At 44.1% G+C, this 25,017-nt stretch overlaps 1 protein-coding gene and 1 long non-coding RNA gene across 2 annotated transcripts; one reads left to right on the top strand and one right to left on the bottom strand.

Annotated features, from left to right (window-relative positions):
* Window positions 1-5,066: 5,066 nt before the first annotated feature.
* Window positions 5,067-6,820, bottom strand: LOC135885134 (uncharacterized). The gene is made up of 2 exons (XR_010561727.1): window positions 6,592-6,820; window positions 5,067-5,636 (listed from the first exon to the last, which is right to left on the bottom strand). It is a non-coding gene; the product is annotated as an uncharacterized LOC135885134 (long non-coding RNA).
* Window positions 6,821-10,871: 4,051 nt separating this feature from the next.
* On the top strand, window positions 10,872-24,928 carry PIGB (phosphatidylinositol glycan anchor biosynthesis class B). Its single transcript, XM_065412475.1, has 12 exons — window positions 10,872-11,001; window positions 12,645-12,777; window positions 13,174-13,294; window positions 14,405-14,509; window positions 14,712-14,842; window positions 15,853-15,993; window positions 16,507-16,558; window positions 17,999-18,210; window positions 20,674-20,738; window positions 22,989-23,202; window positions 23,992-24,169; window positions 24,775-24,928. The coding sequence occupies exons 1-12, from the start codon at window positions 10,872-10,874 to the stop codon at window positions 24,892-24,894; spliced, it is 1,602 nt and encodes a 533-aa protein (XP_065268547.1). The 3' UTR covers window positions 24,895-24,928.
* Window positions 24,929-25,017: the final 89 nt, after the last annotated feature.

The following is a 25,017-nucleotide window of genomic DNA, read 5'->3' as shown; positions in this document are numbered from 1 at the left end:
CTTAGACTGCTGCTATGCTGTAGGTACAATCCCTCTCAAAATAGTTTTGAACATTTCATGAACCAGGTAATGTACTCAACTGCTTGGGAATATGCTTCAGTTTTCCATGATCTTTTCAACTATCTGCAGTGAGAGGGACTGGCACAACTACACACAAAGCCCTGTACACAGTTCAAGATAATTGATTAGATACATTAAACAGACTGTATATGCCAATGTTAGTTTCCCGCCCCCCACCCCCAATCTCTTACACCATTTCCTGTTCAAAACTGAAAGCCTGGGTTTCAGAGGGTGCAAACTACCTCACCCCTCTCATTGACAGAAGACTTAGCTATAAAGCCAAACAGGAGAGGCAAATTTTGAATCTCGATTTCATACCTCAAATAAGTTAAATGAGTCAGAATTAAGTTTTGCCATACAAAAGAATGCAACGCCAAGCTTAATAACAGCAAACTCTGGCCACTTTAATGATTTATTACTAGGGAATGAATTAAGGCACAGTGCAGGAACATGTAGTTCTTCATAAGTCAAGGAGAACAAAAAACAGACACGGATCATAGACAAAGCATCAGCAATGCCTTCAGTTTCCCCAAAAAAATGGAACAAGATTCCAACATTTCAGATAAATTCATTTGCCAGCTTCCAGTGATCTTGGTCAGAGCAAGACATAGCTCCAGCATATGATTTCAGTCCTTTCTAATTTCTTATCTGCCCATGACAAGGTATACTCCAGGTCCAGGACTACCAGTGGTATCAACACACCAGCGGCCTAACAGTTGTCAAGTATTTTTGATTGGCCTCATGGTAAAGAAGAGTTTTAAAGAGGAACATGGAGGAGGATAATAGGAAATAGTTGTGTGCATGATTATAGGGAGCTCCCCCAAGTCTGAGGGACAGCATGGAACTAAGGTGCTAGTTTGAAAATTTAACAAATGGGGAATGGAAAGTGGTAGCATGGGCCAATAGGAGGTGTGAATCAATACAGAATAAGAGATGACAGGTAGAGGGTGATAGACTGAAGAGCCATGAAAGCGATAAGCAGTTTATATTTGATGTGATAGAGCAGAGGGAGCCAGGGGAAGAACCCAAAGAAGGCTGACAGGGCTAAACAGATGAGAGAGGGGCAAGACTAAATTTCTCAAGTCAAGAGACGAGGAGGTTACACTAATCAAGATGTGAGATGATAACTTGGACAAGAGTTTTAGCTGTGTGGATGGAAAGGAAAGACCACATCTTAGAGATGTTATAAAGAAACAATTGGCAAGATTTAGACATGCCCAGATGAAGGCCTAGAGAACAGTTCAAGTCAAAGAGGAAACCCTCATTCACTTCCTCAGTCTGGGGTGCCATCTTGCTGATCTGGTCAGGTCATTTTCCTTTATCAGTCTCCTTCAGGCTGGGCAGAGCTGGAGGGCGGTCTGATCCTGGTGCCTTGCAGTGCAGTTAGTCTCCAGATCAGGTGAAAAGCATAGAGCAAGACACAGAGAGAGTACACACAAGAAGGGGGACGGGGACGACCAAAAGGAACATAAGGAAAGACAGACCAGTATCTCGTGTATCAGACTGAGGTCCTTGCTGGTCCAGTGATGTTGGTCAGGAGTCCTCATCAGTGCGATTGTTTAGACATCGCAATGATCAAGGCTTCCCCAGTGAAGGACAGGCAGAGACCTATTGCCCCCGCATCTAATCCATCCTGTTGATCACCAAAGGCACTTTTTTGGGTGGAGGGCAGATCCACAAGGGGGGGGGGGACATGAGTGGACTATAATATCCCCTCATTGTTTTGTTCAATTAAATCTAACTCCCAATACACCAATTTTGGTCTATTAATTTCCAAATTTCATTTGCCTCTTTACCAGTCATGATTATAACAGTCCATAAGCTGTATGAGTAGCCATTTACATTTGAAAAAAAAAAATATCAAGATTTTTTTGTCATCTTATTGTAACTTTTCTATCAACATAGATTGTTAAAGATTGTTGTAACATTTTATGAACTTTCACCCACTTGAACTCACAATTAAGATAGGCTTTCTACACTCCAGTTACTACAACTGTAACCCTCTCCTGAAATGATTACCTGAGCAGCCTCCATAGTTCTTTCTTGCCTAAAGAGCACATATCTACAGTTCTTTTATTCAGTCTGTATACCACCTGACCTGCAGCTGATCAGTGTACCACTCACCACCTGCCTGACCTATTCCACTACCTATTTTTCTGTCTCCTCATTTCACCTGCTATTAACCCACCAAAGAATCCAGCTGCCACTTCCTTCAGTCTTAGGAAGGGAACTGATTAAAAGTTTAATAATAAAATGTTATGAGTTGAGGGAAATACACTTTTCTTGTCATGTCCAAGTGGGATTCCATATGGACACCACCTGGATTTGAATTAAAATAGCTCTTCCAAGACAATTATGCTTTTAAAATTAAGTGTGCACTGCTGTTTCACCCTAGCACCAGATTTTGTTTATTATGACGACTGTTTTCAAATTCACATATACAACATCTCAAATTTTGTGCTGAAGTAGTCTCCAAAGGGTGACTTCTTAGACTGCAGCATTGACTCCTAAAGAGTCCCATCAAGTAGAACATTTAGAACCACAGTAGACAAGACATTACAAAATAGTTGGTAGGGAACAATCCTGCACTGACAGTGAGGGATAGACCAATAAGCACACCTACCACCGCCAAAGCACTTAACATCTATCTAATCTAACTATCTAATCGCCACAATTCCCTGAGAGAAATCACAGGTAAGCATTAGCCCCACTTTAGTAACAATGAAACGGAGGTACAGAGAAGTCAGTGACTTGCCCCCCTTTCCCCCCCCCCCAAAACCAAAACAAACACACATAAGTCAGTGTCAGACTTGAAACTAGAACTCAGCAGGCCCTGACCCTTTCAACCCTCTGCTCACACCATTAGGAAGCATCTCTCCCTAAAAGGCACTCCTCTATGGGTATGTCTACACTACAGGATTAATCCGAATTTACAGAATTCAAATTTTGGAAACAGATTGTATAAACTCGAATGTATGCGGCCACACTAAGCACATTAATTCGGCGGTGTGCGTCCATGTACCGGGGTTAGCGTCGATTTCCGGAGCGTTGCACTGTGGGTAGCTATCCCATAGTTCCCGCAGTCTCCTCCGCCCATTGGAATTCTGGGTTGAGATCCCAATGCCTGATGGGGCCAAAAACATTGTCGCGGGTGGTTCTGGGTACATCCTCCCCCCTCTCCAGGGAAGCAACAGCAGACAACCGTTTCACGCCTTTTTCCTGGGTGAACAGTGCAGACGCCATACTACGGCAAGCATGGAGCCCGCTCAGCTCAAGACAGCAGTCATGAACATTGTAAACACCTCGTGTGTTATCGTGCAGTTTATGCTGAACCAGAACCTGCAAAATCAGGTGGCGAGGAGTAGGCTACGGCAGCGCAGCAGCAAGAGTGATGAGGACATGGAATTCTATCAAACCGCGGGCCCCAGTGCTTTGGAGATCATGCTGTTAATGGGGCAGGTTATAGCCGTGGAACGCCGATTCTGGGCCCGGGAAACAAGCACAGACTGGTGGGACCCTATAGTGTTGCAGGTGTGGGACGATTCCCAGTGGCTGCGAAACTTTCGCATGCGTAAGAGCACTTTCATGGAACTTTGTGACTTGCTTTCCCCTGCCCTGAAGCACCAGAATACCAAGATGAGAGCAGCCCTCACAATTGAGAAGCGAGTGGCCATAGCCCTGTGGAAGCTTGCAATGCCAGACAGCTACCGGTCAATCAATTTGGAGTGGGCAAATCTACTGTGGGGGCTGCTGTGATGCAAGTAGCCAAAGCAATCACTGAGCTGCTGCTACGAAAGGTAGTGACTCTGGGAAATGTGCAGATCATAGTGGATGGCTTTGCTGCAATGGAATTCCCTAACTGTGGTGGGGCGACAGAAGCAGGGCCGGCTTTAGGCCAATTCCACCAATTCCCCCAAATTGGGCCCCGCGCCCAGTGGCAGGGCCGCCGGGGGGGGGGGGGGGGGGGAAGAAGTGGCCGAGAATCCTTCCCTGGCTAGAGGCTCCTTTTTAATTTTTACTCACCCGGTGGCGCTCTGGGTCTTTGGCGGCACTTCGGCAGCGGGTCCTTCACTCGCTCCGGGTCTTCGGCAGCAGGTCCTTCAGTGCCGCCGAAGACCTGGAGCAAGTGAAGGACCCACCGCCGAAGACTAGGAGCGCCGCCCGGTGAGTACAAGCCCCACGTGTTTTTTTACGTGGTTTTTTTTTTTTTTTTTTAGTCATCCCTGCCGGGGCCCCGTCGAAACTGTTTGAATCGGGCCCCGCACTTCCTAAAGCCGGCCCTGGATAGATGGAACCCATATCCCTATCTTGGCACCGGAGCACCAGGGTACCCAGTACATAAACCGCAAGGGATACTTTTCAATGGTGCTGCAAGCACTTGTGGATCACAAGGGACGTTTCACCAACATCAACGTGGGCTGGCCAGGAAGGGTTCATGACGCTCGCGTCTTCAGCACTATTCTGTTTAAATGGGTGCAGCAAGGGACTTACTTCCTGGACCAGAAAATAACCGTTGGGGATGTTGAAATGCCTATAGTTATCCTTGGGGACCCAGCCTACCCCTTAATGCCATGGCTCATGAAGCCATACACAGTCTGAGCAAGTGCAGAATGGTGGTAGAATGTGCATTTGGACGTTTAAAAGGTCGCTGGCGCTCGTTACTGACTCGGTCAGACCTCAGCCAAACCAATATCCCCATTGTTATTGCTGTTTGCTCCACAATCTCTGAGAGTAAGGGGGAGACCTTTATGGCGGGGTGGGAGACTGAGGCAAATCACCTGGCTGCTGATTATGCGCAGCCAGACACCAGGGCGATTAGAAGATCACACCAGGAAGCGCTGCGCATCAGAGAACCTTTGAAAACCAGTTTCATGACTGGCCAGGCTACGGTGTGAAAGTTCTGTTTGTTGAAAACCCACCCCCTTGATTGACTCATTCCCTGTAAGCAAACCACCCTCCCCCCATAAATCACAGCTTGCTTTTAAAGGAAATAAAGTCACTATCGTTTAAAAATCATGTATTCTTTATTAATTGATTATAAACATAGGGAGAGAACAAAAAAGGTAACCCGGGTGGGGTTTGGGAGGAGGATAGGAGAGAAGTAAAAGGCCACTGAAAAAATTCAATATAATCACAGCCTTTTGGTTGGGCTGTCCACTGGGGTGGAGTGGGAGGGTGCACAGAGCCTCCCCCCCGCGTTCTTACACGTCTGGGTGAGAAGGCTATGGAACATGGTGAGGGGGGAGGGAGGTTATACAGCAGCTGCAGCGGCACTCTGTTATCCTGCTGCCATTTCTGAAGCTCCACCAGATGCCAGAGCATGTCCGTTTTATCATGCAGCAGCCCCAGCATTGCAGCCTGCCACCTCTCATCTCAAGCGTCCCTCATGACCTCACGTTCACTGGCATCTTTCCTGTACTTAGATACTGTGTCCTTCCACTCATTCAAATGAGCTCTTTCATTGCAGGTGCATTCCATCATTTCCGAGAACATCTCGTCTCGCATCCTCTTTCTTCGCCGCCTTATCTGAGATAGCCTTTGGGATGGAGGAGGGAGGCTTGAAAAATTTGCAGCTGCTGGAGGGATGGAAAAAAGGAAAGAAGTTTTTAAAAAGATACATTTTACAGAACAATGCTTATACTCTTTCATGGTGAACAACACTATTCACATTACATAGCACATGTGATTTCAGTACAAGGTCGCATTTTCCATCTTAATATTGAGTGCCTGTGGCTTTGGTGTTAGAGATCACAGATGCAGGTCCGGGCAACAGAATTCGGCTTGCATGCGGCCATGGTAAGCCATTGTCTTTCGGCTTCTGCGCCCTCCTTTCCCACATACCAAGCAAAGCCCGTTGACTGCTGCGGTTTTCCTGTTAACCTTCAGCAGCAGAAAAACTAACCCCCTCCCCCCCATCCAATTCTCTGGGATGATCGCTTTATCCCTCCCCCCACCGCGTGGCTGGTATCAGGGAAGATCCCTGCGAGCCAAAGGCGAAAAGCTCAGCGCCAATTCCCCCCCCCAAAACCACACTTGGCTAACTGCAGGGAAGGATTTCTTTTCAGCCACAGGTAAACAGCCCAGTAGGAACGGCCACCTCTGTCCCCTTAATTAAATTCCTGTATTTCAACCAGGTTACCATGAGCGATATCACTCTCCTGAGGATTACACAGCAAGATAAAGAACGGATTTTGCTTGAATGCCAGCAAACACTGGGACCATACGCTGCCAGGCTTTGTCATGCAACGATACCAGATTACTTGCTACTAGCATGGTGTGGTCAAGTGTCCTACCATGGAGGATGGAATAAGGCTGCCCTGCCCAGAAACCTTCTGCAAAGGCTTTTGGAGTATCTCCATGAAGCTCTCCTGGAGATGTCCCTGGAGGATTTCCGCTCCATCCCCAGACACGTTAACAGACTTTTCCAGTAGCTGTACTGGCCGCAAATGCATCCCAAGTCCTCAGGGCAAATTAATCATTAAAAAGCGCTTGCTTTTAAACCATGTCTTATATTTTAAAAGGTAAACTCACCTGAGGTCCCTTCCATGGGGTCATGGTCTTGGGTACTGGCTTGGGAGGGTACTTCAGTCAGGCTGAGAAAAAGATCCTGGCTGTTGGGGAGAACAGAGTGCTGTGTGCTCTCCGCAAGCTCGTCCTCCTCCTCCTCTTCCCCGTCCGCAGAATCCTCAGATGTGGCTGATGAGATTACCCCTCGCCTTGGAATCCACGGTCAGAGGTGGGGGCCCTCCCTAGAATTGCATGCAGCTCAGCGTGGAAGCAGCATGTCCGCGGCTCTGACCCGGAGCGACCATTTGCCTCCTTTGTTTTCTGATAGGCTTGTCTGAACTCCTTGACTTTCATGCGGCACTGCTCTGAGTCCCTATTGTGGCCTCTCTCCATCATGCCCTTGGAGATTTTTTCAAAAGTTTTGGCATTTTGTCTTTTCGAACGAAGTTCTGCTAGCACTGAATCCTCTCCCCATATAGCAATCAGATCCAGTACCTCCCGTACGGTCCATGCTGGTGCTCTTTTTCGATTATTGGCCTGCATGGTTACCTGTGCTGATGAGCTCTCTGCGGTCACCTGTGCTCTCCTGTGCTGGGCAAACAGGAAATGAAATTCAAATGTTCGCAGGGCTTTTCCTGTCTACCTGGCCAGTGCATCCGAGTTCAGATTGGTGTCCAGAGCGGTCACAATGGTGCACTGTGGGATAGCTCCCGGAGGCCAATACCATCGAATTGCGGCCACACTAACCCTAATTCGAAATGACAATATTGATTTTGGCACTACTCTGCTCATCGGGGAGGAGTACAGAAATAGATTTTAAGAGCACTTTATTTCGAAATAAATGGCTTTGTTGTGTGGACAGGTGCAGGGTTAATTCGATTTAACGCTGCTAAATTCGAATTAAACTCATAGTGTAGACCAGGCCTATGTCTAATTTTCTACTTTTACAGCATGAAGGTTGTAACATGCTGTTAAAGAGCTAAGAAACTCAGTGGTGGGTCACACACTCCACTCTCAGATCACACATACACCTCTACCCCGATATAACACGGTCCTCTGGAGCCAAAAAAATCTTACCGCGCTATAGGTGAGACCGCGTTATATCGAACTTGCTTTGGCCCCCCTGCTCCTTGTCCCGACCACCCCCTCCAGAGACCCCCATCCCTAATCACCCCCTACCCAACCCCTGTGCTCCCTGTCCCCTGACTGCCCCAACCCCTATCCACACCCCCCACCACATGACAGGCACTCACCAAAAGTGGTGGGAAGCGGAGCAGCCCGGCCCCAGCCCGCTCCACTCTGGCAGCTCCCAGCCGCGGCGCTCCGCTTCCTGACGCCGGTGAGAGCGGGGAGGTTGGGTAGAGGATGCCCCCCCGTACTCACCCTGTGGCAGGAAGCAGAGCGCCGCAGCTCGGAGCTGGCGGAGTGGAGCAGGTTGGGGCCGGGCTTCTCCGCTTCCCGCCGTTGCCGGTGAGTGCGGGGAGATTGGGGAAAGGACGCCCCCTGCACTTACCTGCGGCGGGAAGTGGAGCAACGTGGCCCCAGCCCGCTCCGCTTTCCTTGCCCCGGCCCCAGCAGTGTTGCTGGGGGGTGGGGAAAGGTCCCGCACTCACCAGCAGCGGTAAGCGGAGCAGCCTAGCCCCAGCCCGCTCCACTCCGCCAGCTCCCAGCCATAGCACTCCGCTTCCCGCCACGGGTGAGTACGGGGGGACGTCCTTTCCCCAACCTCCCGCTTCCGCTGATGCTGGTGAGTGCAGGAGCAGCCCAGCCCCAGCCCGCTCCACTCCACCATCTCCCAGCCATGGCGCTCAGCTTCCCACCACAGGTGAGTATGGGGGGGCGTCCTTTCCCCAACCTCCCTGCACTCACCGGTGGCGGGAAGCGGAGCGCAGGGAGCTGACACGCTGATCCTCCGGAGCGCTGCTTTACCGCGTTGTATGCAAACCCATGTTATATCGGGTCACGTTATATCAGAGTAGAGGTGTACTACAAGTATGCTTTCTATTCCCAATGGGGTTAGGACTAAGGACAGAGTGACAGACCTAACTCTGAATTTGCATAAGACTAGAAACCTATAATTTTAAAGAAAAAGGTCAGTGGAATCAAATGCAATTCGGTCAATGTATGTGCAGCTGGCCATCTAAGAAAACACCATATTTACATTAATTAAAAAGCATATTTATTCTTCACCAAGATAAACCAATTTCTTTTGAAGAATAGACTATGTTATTTTGTTTTTATCTCAGAACAAAAGTTTAGTGTCCAAACCAATATCACCAAGCAGCTCCATGTAATCTCTGCTATTCTTTCTTCTCTTCTAGTTCTGGTGCTTGCAGCTTTTCTTTTAATTTATTCTGTTCTCTGTGATATTGTTCAAATATTGGTTTATAGATGTAGATTCCTCCTGCAACTCCAAGGAGAGCCCCCAGAAAGATATGAGGTAATGGCACTTTACCATACATTTTAACAGCCAAAGCTGTAACTTGTCACACCTGTCTTCAAAGATACTCTAAAGACATCTGAGTAGCCAAGCAAAATCTTCAGATCTGCATATAAATGAAAGTGAATGTAAAGTGTTACTCACTGTAATGTTTGTTGCAGTCCAAAAAGAATGAAGTATTGACACGTGACTATCACAGTTACTTTGGGTAAGGGCTGCTATACAAAACAAAACAAAAAATATTCTGCCATCATCCATGCACACAATTTCCACTTAAATCAATTTGAACTATAAACAGATGGGTCTAAGACCAATAAAAATATTTGTATTTTGCACCTAAAATGCGATAACATAAGAATTATGGCTCTGTTCCACTTTTCAGAGCAAGAACTCCAACCATGATTAACAGTCGGTGTTCAGTTACAGATGGTAAGATAGAAGTGCTGCTCTCTTGTAAATATTGCTTCATGTAAAAAGCAGGTTTCTCTTGGTTTCATGGAGGAGCTGGATCACACATTCTGTACTGTATAATACAAAGATCAGGAGCGTGGAGGTCTTTTTCCTCTCTCTCCAGTAAGGATTGAGGTTTTTATGGGTACTAGCTCCAATATCAGCCAATAGATCACATTTGCCTGTCAGCTCTTCAGTAGAGGGAATGTGTTTGTCCATTCTGTAAAGCAGTGCCATAGTTAAATGATAAACACATAAAATTATGGTAGAAAACTTTTTCAGCATTTCCCCAAACTTTTTAGAAGGTCAACTCCCCTTCAGAAAGTTGAAGCCAGTTACAGTCTCCTTCAACAGCAGCGTTAGTAGGGCAGGATAGGGAAAACTGCCACTGCCACTGCTGTGTCCGTTCGCAGTTAGGGTCTCTCCCCCGAGGCAATGCCCCCTCACGGGGGCATGCTGCCTTAGCTCACAGCAATCTGGATTTCAATGGCGGTACACTAAGTATTAGTCACTAGGTGTAACTGACAGAAGTGCTACTTGAAATCCCCGTTACCAGCGCCTCGGTGACAGGCGCCGCATGGATTAAGGCTCCGGCTCGGGGCCACGACCCACCAGCTCTTTCCAGACTCCAGCTTCCGACGCCAGCGGGACTATCCAGGCAGCGCAGAGCTGTGGACTGAAACAGCTGAGATCGCCGGGCACGGGACAGCTGAAGCCCGAGAGGCGCCTCAAGACGGGAGCGCCCAGCTTCCCGAGGGGGAGGCAGAGTGCGGGAGAGGCGCTTCCCGCGGCCCTTCGCCCTCCCACGAGACCGGGGCAGAATTTAGGGGCGGAGGGAGAACGAGGGGGCGGCGCCCCATGGCCCGAGCGCAGCCAAGGAAAGGCACGGAGGCGGGGGCAGCTATGGAGGGAGCCGCACGCGCCCAGTGGGTCCCGCTGCCCCGTGCAGGGGAGCAGGGCTGAGCGAAGCTAAGGGGGGCACAGACACCCCCCCATCGTCAATCGGGGCAGGGCTCGAGAAGCGGGAGGAGAGACTCCGGGGACATCAGCCCCCGCCTCCCTGCCCAGAGCCCAGCAAACCCCTCCCACCGCGGAGCCGCGCGCGCCGCCTTACCTTCGAGACCCCTTCGTCGAACCGATTAAACCAGCGAGATGAAACCTCCATACATAGGCCAGACAAGCTGCCGGAAGTACAAAGCCTGGTCCCCGCCCCGAGGGACATAATCTCTCACCCCGCTGAATTTTATCCCAAATTCCCGCCCCTAAATACTCTTCCGCACATGCGCTCACCCAGCCCCCGCAAGCTCCGGCAGGGCCGCAGCCTCGCCCCCGAGCGTCACTCTGGCTCCGCCCAATGCGGAAGTGAGCGTGCCACGGCAGGCCTCGAGGCTCCGTGCAGAGAGCTGCGTCCGACATGCAGGCGGGGGGTGGAGGCGGGTTCTTCCCCCGCGGCCGGACTCGCAGTGCCGACACCGTGCGGCTCCGCAAGAGAAAATCTGCGCTGTACAGCGCTGCCCCGGGGGCCGGCGGGGAGCGGGGCCCAGGTGAGGGGCGCCCGGGAGAGGAGAAGCTCTGGGGGAAGGGCCTGAGGCTGGACACGCGGTGGAGTAGGCAGAGAGCTGTGTCCCGCTCAGCCCTCTGACCCCGGGCGGCAGCGATCGGAGAGGGAGCTCCGCCGCTTAGCGAGACACCCCTACAGAGGGGCAGGCTGTGCCCCGCCGGCTGCTTGGGCCGGGGGTTGAGAGGCGCTAATACCGCGGGGTGGTCTCGGCGCCCTCCCAGCCAAGAGTGGGCCAGGTGCCTGCAGTCTCTTCCTGTTGTTAGTTGGGCCAGTGGGAGGAACCCAAGGGGCTTCTTAATTACGCCACGTTGCGTGTGCAAATATTTTCTTCAAGGGGCGGAGGAAGCAGTCCTTTCTGAAACTCTGCCCGCAAACTCACCTCCTTGAGACTCCAACGTGAGATGTCATTTGCAGCAGATTGTGCACTTCAAAACTTCGTATATATGTTCTGCTAGACTTCACCATTGGTTAAGATAGGATACACCCATGATTACATGAAGACGTAAGAAAAGTAGCATGTTCCCAAAGTCAAGTGATGACATTAGAATCTAATCTTTTACGTTAAAAAGTTTCTAGCTCACATTTGTAAAGAGAAACTGGAGAAGTCTGTATAGCTGATGTGCTTGAGTTGAGTTTGTAGACAGCCTCCAGCAGAGGGGAGGAGCAGCAGTTGCAGCTAGTGGCAGTAAGGGAGGGAGCAGCCTGACCCGGCAATCACCACCAGAGCAGATTAGGCCCCTAAAGGTGTCATTTTGCTGCCATCATTGCTGGGGAAGAAGGAGGCTACCATAACTGACCCTGTAGCAGGAGACTCTGAAGAACATTGTTTGCCACCACTGTAACCTTGGGAACGTAATTTTTTGGTTGCTCCAAGTGTCCTCCATCCATTCCTCACCTTTCTTACATACTTTGATCAATTGTGAAATAGTTATTAATTCAAATGGACATCAGAGTCAGTAACCAGTGAAATGAACAGGACTACTCACACCTCTCAGCCAATTTTTCAGATTATGCAAAATCAGACACTACTACAGCAGTTACATTTGATTCATGTTTACAAACTTGCGAGCCAGTGGCTTACTTAAAAAAAAAATATATATATATAAGCTGAGATTCTACAGAAGAGAGCAACTTTAAAAAAAAAAAAACAAGAGGGAAGCCGGCTGTGGGGAAGAATAACTAACCCAAAGCCATTAACTCTTTCTTCTCACTAACTGTCCAAGGTACTTGTTTGAAAAGTTCTCACTAAATTCAGTTTTAATTTGGATTTCGATCCTTCTTCAGTCACTGCAATTGATTTGATGATACAGTAGTTTGCAATCATTTAAGACTTCAACATGGAATCAAACTGGAGGCTGTGAGGAATAATGCTATTAAAGTGCAAACAGCAAAATGGGACATAAAATGATGGAACTTCTTGACAAATGTACAATGTGTATTTTTTCTTATAATGAAAGTTGTTCAAAAATGCTACCATATATCTCATTTCTAAGATCAGGCTACTATACAGTTCAAAGCTATCATTTTAAAGAGAATGCCTTTGTTCAATCATCAGTAGCCATAAGCAATTATTATTTCAGTGACTATAACAGGGACTTTCTCCAAACTAATGTTTTGCTTTCTCAGAGCTTATTGGCGAAAACATTTATCTGGTCTTGTTTACCATAACTCTGCGAGTACTTAACTGCTTTTTAGTCCAGACAAGCTTTGTTCCAGATGAATACTGGCAGTCGCTTGAAGTTGCACATCATATGGTTTTCAAATATCCTTTGCTTTTTGAAGTTAAAATGAGTGGAATCTTTCTATAACTGAACTAAGTGTGCTCACTTTTTCATTTTGTCGTAATTGTGTCCTCTATACTGTAATAACATCTCTTTATGATGACGTTATTGCCCCAATAATGCTCTCTCTGCTCCATGCTTTTGTATCCTAGTAACTTTCTTGGAGCTATGTCACTACCACTGTCCTTTTTTGGTAGGAAGAGTGTTAAGCTAGAGGTTTCCCTGGCAGTGAGAAATTAATATGACCATTGGCAGAAATCACTAATTGACAGTGGCCACAGAGTAAGATTTTTAACATAGAATCAGGAAATCCTGAGAATAAGCAGAACACTAACAGGAAAACTTTTAAGTTCTTTAAATATCCTTAATATTACTAATTATGGCTACTTGACCTGGGAATGGGCAGAAGGTTTAAGGGGTTATTCATACCCACTACTATTTGCAACTATCTACAGAGTTTTACAGCTACTGGCAAAGGATGATGTTCAGCTGCTGGTAAGTATAAAGGAAATATTTTTTTAAAGCCCAGCTACAACTTACAATTAATTTAATTTCAAAGCGTTGTAGGTAGGAAATTTAACTGCCCTCCTCATGAAATGAAAGACCCTGGTTTGGCCATTGGATCCATGTGAGTGAAACACTTGCCAGCGCATGAAGCCTCAATTAAGTTAATGTGGCTCTGCCTGGCCACAAGGGTCCACTTGCATGGCTCCAGGGGTGGGGCTGAAGACTATAGATGTTGATTCTTGATCTCTATCAACCTCTTCAAACATCAAAGAAGATAGTGTTGTACCACTAGTAAGGTTAAAATTTTGTCAGTTATTTTTAGTAAAAGTCACAGACAGATCATGGGCAATAAAGAAAAATTCATGGAAGCCTGCAACCTGCCCATGACTTTTAGTACAAATAATGGAGTGATGGGACTGAAGCGGGGGAGGGGAGAGGAGAGGAGGGGGAGAGAGAGAGGCTGACAGCTCCAGCCACCACCGCAGCCATTGCGGCGGGTGCTGTAGCCAAAGTAGTCACAGAGGTTCATTAAAGTCATGGAATTCATGATCTCTGTGATTAAATCATATCCTTAGCCATTAGACTCAGAACATGATTTACTCAGTAGCTCTTTAATTAGCAGATTACTTTGGCTGCAAGTATAAGACAGGACTGCAAATAACTAACAACTGAACAGAATCTGAGGGTAGGTTTTTTTCAAAAGCACTCGGTATTGACATAATTGCTTCCATTGAAGACAATGAATAAAACTCCCATTGACTTCATTTAAAGATGAGTTACATCATTGTGGAACAATTTTGAAAGTGCTGCCTTGAGTTTCTGGAAACTTTCAATTGAATGTCAAATTGACTCACTGTCTTTGATTGGTTTTAATAGAAACTCTGGACTCATCTTTCTCTAGGACTACGGTATTTAAAATAATAAGAGCTTTCCATCAAAACATACAGAGGACAGTCATATACCTTTAGTTTCCTCCGTGGACTGATGTTTCAAGAATCTCCTAGTTTTATATATTGCAATTAAACTTGGGAGTTAATAGGGGCTTCAGAAACAAGAGTCAGAAAAATAAGTAAACTTTCTTTTTTTTTGTTAACGTAGATTTGGATCCCTAGACTTGTGCAAGCAGTTCTGTCAGCTCTCGCAGACGTAAAGCTTTACTCATTAGTGAGACACCTAGAAAATGCAGAAACAGCAAAGTGGGTGGTGAGTCTCAGCCTTGAAATACATGTCTTGTGTATGTGCCTTATAGTATTTTAGCATACAGTGTACTGCAGAACTTAAGAAATGGTTTAATGATATTATTAAATGTCTGAAAAGTTTTAGACTTAAGTGCTATCACCTTTTTCATTAAAGGCTATACAAATATTGTATTAACACCCCCCCTGTTGTTCATAATTGTTTTTAGTACCTTTGCCAGTTGTGCTCTTGGTTTACATGGTATTGCTGTACCAGAACTCTAACAAACACCATGGAAACTGTTCTCACCATCTTTGCTCTTTTCTACTATCCAATGGAAGGCTCAAAGACAAGGAGCAGGTGAGAGAATTTACACTAACAATATTATCCCAACCAAAGGTTACCAATCAAAATGGATGCAACTGTTAAAATAATGCTTTCTGTTCATATATAAACTTTTCCTGCCTTTTTGTTATCCTCCCTGATGTTTTACGTCTGTCTGAACAAGTGCACAGGCTTCTGAATTTAGAAAGATTAGTTCAAGTTGTATAAAGATAATGTGGAAGATAACTATTCCTTTTGTTACTGAGGGTGAAATCCATCCAAAGGCACAGGTTCAGTGCAGTGGCATGCAAACCAATTAAGCCTCAAGGCAAGACTGCATAGATGGAACACCTGCAAGTCTCTATGTGCCAAGACTTCTTTGTGCTGGTTCCAAATAAGCTGTTGGGGATGGGGCCATAGGAAACGAATCCTTAGTTGATCCAGCAACCCAAACCCCTCAGTTTGTGGAGAAACTGCAGCTGCTCTAGTTCCTGAGTGGAATGGTAACTGGTGTTGCTGCTGCACATGTCTACAGGGGATGGTAGTGGGTGTATAAAATTACTATTCTGCTGTTCATTTCAAACCAAATAATCACCTATGCGGGACATTAATTTCATCTTTAGGGCAGTGTAGAGACACTTAATTTGTGAGAATTTAGGAAGGACATGAAAGATGGTCACTCAAGCCAAACAAGTATTCAGAGTCAATGTATTAACTAATTTTGAACTGAGTAATTACTCTTTTAAAAAGCCTGTATATACTTTCTAGTTAGATACTTAGTCTTGCATAGTTTAATTTACTACACAGTTTTTTCATAGAAGCAGGCCAATAAGCAAGTGTTTGCACCCAAAGATTCAAGGTTAAAGGCAGTGCTGTGTACTGAAGTCTGTATGCTGTACTTGCCTGAGTCAGTGTCCAGAAACATGGTGACATGAAAAATGTGATACTCCTGTCACATTGGACTAAAATATCATATAATGAAAAAGCAATTAAGTCTCTTTACAATTGTACTCTGACTGTTTCGTTAATATTTTCTTCATTTCTAGTTGCAAATATTTAACTTTGGTAGCACTTGCATTTATTATTCGTCCAACTGCTGTAATTCCATGGATACCTTTGGTGCTCAGGCATTTCTGGCAAGAACAGAAGAAGGTAGACCTTGTTCTATACAGCTGTATTCCAGTAGGGTAAGTGTTATATTAATTCAGTGATTTATGACACTATGCATACTAAATAGTAACTATTATATGTTACCATCTATAACCATACTAACAGGATTCATTTAGGCATTCTGCTTATCAATATTTACTTTTTTTTTTTTTTTTTTTTAACTAATAAGACTGTAGCCAGGGGCAGCACACCCCCTGAACGTTTCAACTTAGGGAGATGTGCAAAAGTGAAGAATAAAACACTGTGGCAACAGTTTGGAGAAGGGCCTTGCTTACAGTACAAATGCTGTGTATCCCCACAAGAGGGAGGTTTCATGGAAAGATTTCATGAGGGGAAAATATGAGGAGGACCTCCAAGCCAACCAGTGGTTGTTCCAGAAAGTCTAAGTGATGGTGATTCACTCTAAGTAACTGTGACTAGTTTAGGGGACAGTGACACACAATAAATTGTAGAGGCAAGCTGAAGAAAAGTGTAATCTAAACATTCAGAAGATGCCAGTAATACAAGGAGCTTTTTCTTGATTTTTGCAGATTGGTCACTCTAGGGATTTCTTTAATAATTGATCGTGTATTTTTTGGTGAGGTAAGTTGCCATACAGTGTCTTAAATTAAATTTGTAAGCATTTCTAACAATTTTGTACTTGGGCAGATGGTTCCACACTTTCCTAATTCAAGAGCTATCGCTGTCTCAATGATTTGAGATCTGTACTGTACATTCTGCCTTTGGCATCACCTTTAATAACAGTTTGTCTGTATCCTATAATCTTATGAGTATAATTCTAGCCATTAATATCTATGCTTATGTTAAATCACTAGAATGCCATTTCAGATAGGACCAACAATGCAGTGGCTTCTCAATTCACTGATACTTAGTGTCAGTGTTCAGAGATATTTGCATGTTAATTTAATGATACACAGAGTAACTAAACTCTACACTGGTATTCTCTGCAGCATATCTTATGTTCTGGGAGAGTTGTAGTGTTATGTTAGCTCAGCATTAATTTCTGTTAGGATGGCTCAGTTGTAGCGTTTTGGTATTTATTTGCTTCTATAAGTATTTACAGATCCTAGTTAGCACTGTCCTAGTAAATCTGCTTGTGAAACTTCTCATTTCTGACATCTTGTGTTACCATAAAGTATTCGGCAGTTTAATACTTACCTACAAAAGCTGCTTTCTGTAGACGGCATCAATTATGTAAAACAAAGATTGGCAAAAGCTCCAACTCATATCCTGCATGTTTTCAACTTTCACGCGGGTAAAGATGCACAGCTCTCAGGGTAAGAAGTGTTAAATATATTGATGACTGTTGCCGATATTACTGTAAAATGGACAATTTTGGCAAACTTGAAGTTGTCCATCTAACCCAATGTCATATAATATGTAGAAAAGATTTTTTCCAAGCAGGAGACATTACAGAGGTAACAGAGAAGTACTAGAGCAATATTCAAGTGTGCAGAGGAGAATTCTATAGGGCTCGAAGGGATGTATAAAATATTTAGGGTAGGATTTTCAGAAGTGCTCAGCATTGATCTAACTGCATCCATTGAAGTAAATGGTAACTTAAATAGGAGCAGATTACACCAATGTTGAGCAATTTTGAGAATCCTGCCCCTGGTTTTTAAAAAAAAGTTCTATGGACAACCCATGTCTCATTTAAAGGATTCAATAACTCTAAAAGATGAGCCTGTACTTTTTGTGGACGTCAATTAGTGACCACCTAGGATGGATTGTGTGTAGATTTTTAAAACATTTCACATTTGTCTTGTTCAGCATAAGAGGCCTGTTCTGTATAATAGAAAAGTAGAAAACTTTCAAACCATAAAGCTTGTAACTTGTATTAACTGCTGAAAGTAACTAAAGTGCTTTCACGAGATAGTTTTTACTTTAAAAACTTGCTGTAATGATTTTAGGTAAAAATGTAAATCATGGTATCTTTTAATGGCGGTGCTGCATAACAGAACCGGACAGACTTAATCTAACATTTTCATACTTAACATTAATTCATTTTTTTTAACCTTTCAGTGGATACTGGTTCAGATGAAATTCTTGAAGTTTAATGTGCTACAGAATTTGGGGACATTTTATGGTTCTCATCCTTGGCATTGGTACTTGAGCCAGGGATTGCCGGTTATTTTGGGCACCCATCTACCCTTCTTTATTCACGGCTGCATCCAGGCCCCAAAGAGGTATCGGATCTTTCTAGTGGTAGTGGTTTGGACAGTGTTGGTATACAGGTAAGCTCCCTTAAATGTAATTAACTTTGAACCAGTCACATTATTTTTAAAGTCAAAGTCATAACTTATTTTCTCTAGAACAAAATTTTGAAATTAATGCAAAGAAAATTGCATTCAAATGGCAGTGTCCAACGAATTAAACAAATTATCCAAATATTTTACAATTAATTACTCAATGGTATGACACAGCTGCATTTAACCCTACTACAGTGGCTTAATGGAATCATTCTAAACTGTTGTTGGTGGCACAGTAAGTGATTAGAGAGCAGATTGGGCATTGCAGCAAAATTGAAAACTTCTCTGAATCACTAAAAGGTGTTTGCTTTCAGCAACAGAATGAGTTTGAAAGTTTTATTTACCTGAGGCTTGTTAAAGAAAATCACATTCTTTTGTTCAATTTCACTCAAGATTTCTGAAATCTTCTGTAAAGACTTGCATATGGAGCAATTCAAATATTATTACAATATAAAAATCAGTCCTGTCTTTTGTCATAGGGGGGAGGGATAGCTCAGTGGTTTGAGCATTGGCCTGCTAAACCCAGGGTTGTGAGTTCAGTCCTTGACGGGGCCATTTAGGGAACTGGGGTAAAAATCTGTCTGGGGATTGGTCCTGCTTTGAGCAGGGGGTTGGACTAGATGACCTCCTGAGTTCCCTTCCAACCCTGATATTCTATGACTCTATTTTGACAACAACCAGAGGTGAAGGTTGCAGTTTGCAGGGGATGAGAAATGGCAGTGAGGATTAGTTTGTTCAGGCTCTTCACACACAACTCACTGTAGAAACAGACAGTTCCCTGTGAAGCTGAAAAAGGTGACCGTGATTATTTAAATATCAAACAATGTTAAAGGCCTTCCCCTGTTTCCGAACATGGTATTAATAAAATATAGAAAAATTTTGTAACTGGGTCACAGTTGTGACATCAGTCATTAGTCCAGCTCAAAACTGAGGGATGCAAAGATGGTTTTAAACTACCTTTCACTGGCCCAATCCTGTACGGCTCCAGTCCCCTGGCACAAGCTAAAGTAGTCTGATGCCCTAATCATGCCCCCTGCACTACCTGCAGGAGGGGTTGGCATAGGAGCCACTGTGATAGTTAGACATCACTTGATCCAGGTATAATCGGGTGGGCCTCCTGTGGCTGACTCCACAAGTTATAGGACTGTATTGAGTAGTAGTATGGTGCACAGCTGTCCTAGCTTAGATGAATCTTGGCTCCATAGTTGTAGTGTGCCCAGCTAAGTTTTGATTCACCACCAGCACTTTTCCTCACTTGGTATTTTGAACAGCAGCTTATGACAAGGAAACAGTCTCTCCTTACAGGTTGCATCCCTGACCACATCTTGATAAATAGCCATTGATGGACCTACCCTCCTTGAACTTACCTAATACTTTATAGTTTTGGCCTTCACAACATCCCCTGACAAAGAGTTCCACAGGTTAACACTGTGTTGTGTGAAATAATACTTTGTTTTGTTTTAAACCTGCTGCATGTTAATTTCATTGGGTGACCCCCGGTTCTTGTGTTATGTGACGGGGTAAATAACATTTCCTTATTTACTTTCTCCATTTTTGTTGTCCTTCTCTGTACCTTTTCCAATTCTAATATATCTTTGAGATGGGGAGACCAGAACTGCATGCAGTATTCAAGGTGTGGGCATACCATGGATTTATAGAGTGGCATTATGATATTTTCTGTCTTATCTATCTCTTTCCTAATGGTTCTTAACATGATTAGCTTTTTTGGACTGCTGCTGCATATTGAGCGGATGTTTTCAGAGTACTATCCACGACTCCATGATCTCTTTCTTCAGCAGTAACAGCTAACTTAGACGCCATCACTTTGTATGTATAGTTGGGATTGTTTTCCAATGTGCATTAGTTTGCATTTATCAGCATTGAATTTTATCTACCGTTTTGTTGCCCAGTCACAAAATTAATAAAGTACTAATTATGATCTAGATTTTAATATGTTCATTGCCAGGGTGTAAAAACATCTACAGTAGGCAGTATGTGATTAATGTCACAATAGTCAAGCATGATATTTATTGTACTACTTTCTTCATGTAAGTGGGGTGACTGAATGCTCCTCCTTATCTGTCTGTTGGAGGCAATTGGCATATGTTAGTAAAGTTCATGGAAAATGGTAGTTTGTTTGCAGTTGCAGTATGCTCCTGTTTTCTAAAACACTATTATCTGAACCACCACATTAACTGAATCCCTTCCTCGTGCCCCATATATTTCATGCTGGTAGGCAAGGAACGGATTCAGATAATGCGGTGGTTTGATAATAGAGCAGAAACCTCCAGCCAGGACTGAGGAGGAGGCTTACTACTCAGTTTTTAAAAAAATCTGTTAAAGTTGTCTTTTCTATCCCTACGTGCTATAAAACATGCTATTGAATGGTCAACAAACCTGTGATTTATATAACTTTATTTCAGTAGTACCATACCTGTTTTGTTACAGCACGTTGAGCCACAAAGAATTCAGGTTTATATATCCCGTACTGCCATTTTGCATGGTGTTTTGTGGTAAGCATTTGGATTTTAAATGTTGTGTGGTGGTGATTACCCTTCTGTAGAAACTTTTTTACATGAAATATAGGCTGTAGATTAGTTATGGTCAAGTTGCATGCTAGCCATAGCTTGTTTAGAATTAGTCTTCTATTCACTTACAGCCCCACCAAAACAGATTGAATCATAGGGGCAGGAGCAACTATTGCCTAGGTGCACTGCTAAATGTTACCTTTAAAGCAGGGGTGGACAAACTACGGCCCGCCAGCCGCTTTAATCCGGCCCTCGAGATCCCGCTGGGGAGCAGGGTCTGAGGCCACTCCGCGCGGCTCCCAGAAGCAGCAGCACGTTCCCCCTCCGGCTCCTACACATAGGGGCAGCCAGGGGGCTCCGCTCCGCAAGTTGCCCCTGCCCCACGCCCCGACCTTGCAGCTCCCATTGGACGGGAACTGCGACCAATGGGAGCTGCAGGGGTGGCGCCTGTGGACGGGGCAGCCAGCAGCAGAGCCACCTGGAGGACATGCCGCTGCTTCCAGGAGCTGCTTGAGGTAAGTGCTGCCCCGAACCTGCACCCCTGATCCCCCTCCCACCCTCCGAACCCCTCAGTCCCAGCCCTCTTGCACCCCAAACTCCTCATCCTGAGCCTGCACCCCCCCATGCCCCAACCCCCTGCCCTAGCCCTGATCTCCCTCCCGGCCTTCGAACCCCCTCGATCCCAGCCCGGAGTACCCTCCTCCACCCCAGAGCCCCCTACTGCACCCTGAATTTCTCATTTCTGGCCCCACCCCAGAGCCCACACCCCAATTTCGTGAGCGTTCATGACCCACCATACAATTTCTATACCCAGATGTGGCCCTTGGGCCAAAAAGTTTGCCCACCCCTGCTCTAAAGCCATAAAAATAATGAGTTTCTAACATTTAGATTTTCAACAATGCTAATTTTTAGCTGAATCTGTTCTTTTATTTCCCATTCATCCCTGGCCCCCTCAAAAATGCTGGGAGTCAAATGCCCTTAAGGTAGTGTCTTTTAAAAAGAAATTGAGTGTGAACCTATCCTCATGCCCTCTGACTTTTACAGAATTTATTGTATTTGCAATTACATTTAAAGGTGACCTGCAAAGGTAAAATTGCACTTGTCCTTTTTAGTTGCTTTATGATGTAGAAAGGAGGCCTGAAAGGGTATTATTTTAAAAAACTCTTATATTAAATTGTGTTTTTTCCTAGGCTGGAAGAATGACAGTGAGGGCCCTGGTGAAATGATATCACAAAAGCTATGAAAGCTGAGCAAAATTACAAAGAATAGATTTCTGGGACTTGTTAACACACACAAAGTTGCACCAGTTTAATTTTAAACAGCTTTATTTAAACTAGGGCAACCCTGTGTGGACACTCTTATTTCAGTTTAAGCCAGGCTTATTTTGGTTTAGTTTACATTAATTAGAAATAGCTATAACTAAAATAATCATGATTTAAGCTTAATAAGAGTGTCTACACAGGAGTTGCCCTGGTTTAACAAAGTCAATTTAAAAACTGATAGAAGTTGAACTGGTTCATCTTAAGTTTGTAGACAAGGTCCTAGTCAGGTGTTTTATACCATCTTGCTTTTTTGTTAACAGCCCACTTAACTGCAGAAAGGTAGCCTTTGATACAGAGTCAACACCCGTCACTGTAATTTTGAAGCTCCCGCTGCTTTTTTTCCTTCATCCCAGAGCTGCTGAAGCATTGCTTAGCACCTAACCCCACTTCCCTTGCTACAGCAGCAATTCATTTGGAGTACAGTAACCTGCTTCAGGCCTTTTTAAAGTGTTGGAGAGACCAGAGAGCCATATTACTGACAGTGGGAAGTATGTCGTGCTTTGCCCTACCTGTGACATTTGAACCAGACACTTCAGTAACAGTCTTCCCTTATCATTTGTTCAAACTGATTCACTGTCCTCTTCTTAAATGATTTCCCACCCTATGGAATTAACTACAAGCCTAGAAAAATTAAGCCCTAATTGCGGCTCTGAATCGCAAAATAGGTTCAAGGGCTTAACCTCTCATTAACTTTAGAGTGTGGAATCCATATGAAACATGCCCCTTTTTTCCATTCTAAACAAAAAACTGGACTGGGTAGTGACTTTGACTATTTCAAAACAAGGAACTGTTTTACTTCTAATTTAACCACGACTAATCAATTTTCAGTAAGTTGCACTATGTCAAAAGAGAGCTGTAGACTAATAGTTAACACTTGCCTATCTGCTTAACTATTTTATATATCTCACTTTAGGATATTCTCTTAAACAATTGAAAACATGGAAGAAATCAGCAATAACCTTCCTGCTTTTATCAAATTTACTCCCAGCCCTGTACACGGGTTTGATTCACCAGCGTGGCTCTCTTGATGTCATGATTCATATGCAGCAGCTCTGTAACAATTCTTCTAACCAATCATGGGCTTCTGTCTTTGTAATGATGCCATGCCACTCTACTCCTTTTTACAGGTAATAAAGTAGCTAATACAATATGTAATACTAAAGCTACTCAAGCATACAATTTCCCCCCCTCAAATATATTGAATTATTTGAGGGATAATGTTCATCTATTACCAAATTGTTCAGTCTGTCTTAACTCTGTATGAAATAATAAATTGGAATTGTGGATCTTTCCTATTGTTTATTCCACCCAGCATCTGCATTTTTTCCTGTTTTACCAAAACAGCTTAGTGTTAGACATATATTTGCCCTAGCAGTTTGCATTGCTTCACTCCTTCTCCAATATTTAACTACTGCAGGGAGTCAAGATTTAATGCTTATTTCCTTGACTTCTGCTACCAGGTTAACAGATAGGACTATTCTGTATGACATGACTAAAGTAACTCTTCCAGAACTATGTAACACATCCTGATATATATATAAAAATTAAAGGATTAACATAATATAATGTTATTTTCAAAGTGTGCTCCAGTAAAGGACTGAGGTCACTCAGGATGGTCTTTTTGCTCTTAAAATCTAAAATAAATCAGATTGTGGATTATTGCTTCCCATGAACCTCTCCAGTTGCACCTACACTCACTACTGGCACCTCATTTTACTTTTTGTATGCTTATCTGAAATACAGAGATGAGAAAAACATTATGTATCTAGCACAGAAGGGAAAGATGCACCTACTGATAATGGGAAAATAAGAGAACAAGAAGTTTTACAGTCTACAATATAGCATCCTTAATTGAAACTAAGATCTAAAGTGATCACTTAACACTGGATCTCAACCGTTTTTTTCCCCTCTCCTAGCCATGTTCACTGTCCTCTACCAATGAGATTCCTTCAGTGTCCTCCAGACCTAACTGGAAAAGAGAGTTACCTTGACGAAGCAGATATATTTTACTCTAATCCACTCAAGTGGCTTAATGAGGAGTTTTACAATGGTACATTACCTACTCACTTGGTCTTCTTCAGTGTGCTAGAACAGGTACGTTAATTGCAAGTTAACTTTATCTAGATTAGTCTAAGAATACAAATTTTCACAAGAAATAGACGGGAAAGCTGAAATTGCAGCTTTGAAAATGTTCTTTAGCCTTTAAAAATGTATGACTTGAACATTTGCCCAAAATACAGCATAGCTACTATTGTATCACTGTAGTGAAGGGAAAGATCCCAGAGAGGGCATGCATGGGTACCCAGCAAATCCTTCATGCCATGAAGTACTGCTGTAAGGCAGCTATCTTCAAAACAGCACCAAGGCAAGTTTGAGGTGCACAGACACAGCCTACATGGTTTGCATTGAGTGACTTTATGGGCATAAAGTGAGCAAAGAAGCCTGCAATCAGCAGAATTCCTTCCCCTTCAACTCTTCTGTAAAGTCCATTTACTCAAGGTTGGGGGGAGTGACCAAGATTTCACACTAACCAAGGGTCATGATATGGTATGGTTGGTATTTCTCCTTCCCACAACACAGAACCTAACTTCCATAGGTAGTTGAGTGGTTGGTTTAATAGAAGTTTAGGAACACCATTCTGTATCCCACCAGTATAAAAATGCCGGACTGTTTGGAAACGAAAGTGTATTTATTTACAGGAAATATCATCGTTTCTTGTCCTAAATGGTTATGAGAGAACAGCTACTGTCTTTCACACCCATATGCCTCAAGGACGAATTGGAAGCCACATCTATGTCTACACAAGAAGGGTGAAATGAAGCATGCTTCAAGATCAGTTTCTGAACTGGGACCAACTGAAGTCAGTATTATACAGTGGTGTCTTGGTTAAACAGCCTTCTAGTACAGAACAGAGGGCAGTGATACTTGAAAATAGGTAAGCA

Source organism: Emys orbicularis, chromosome 10, assembly GCF_028017835.1.
Source record: "Emys orbicularis isolate rEmyOrb1 chromosome 10, rEmyOrb1.hap1, whole genome shotgun sequence".
Lineage (NCBI taxonomy): Eukaryota > Metazoa > Chordata > Testudines > Emydidae > Emys > Emys orbicularis.
Note: the sequence above shows the minus strand (reverse complement) of the source record. Positions and strands in the feature narration are given on the sequence as shown.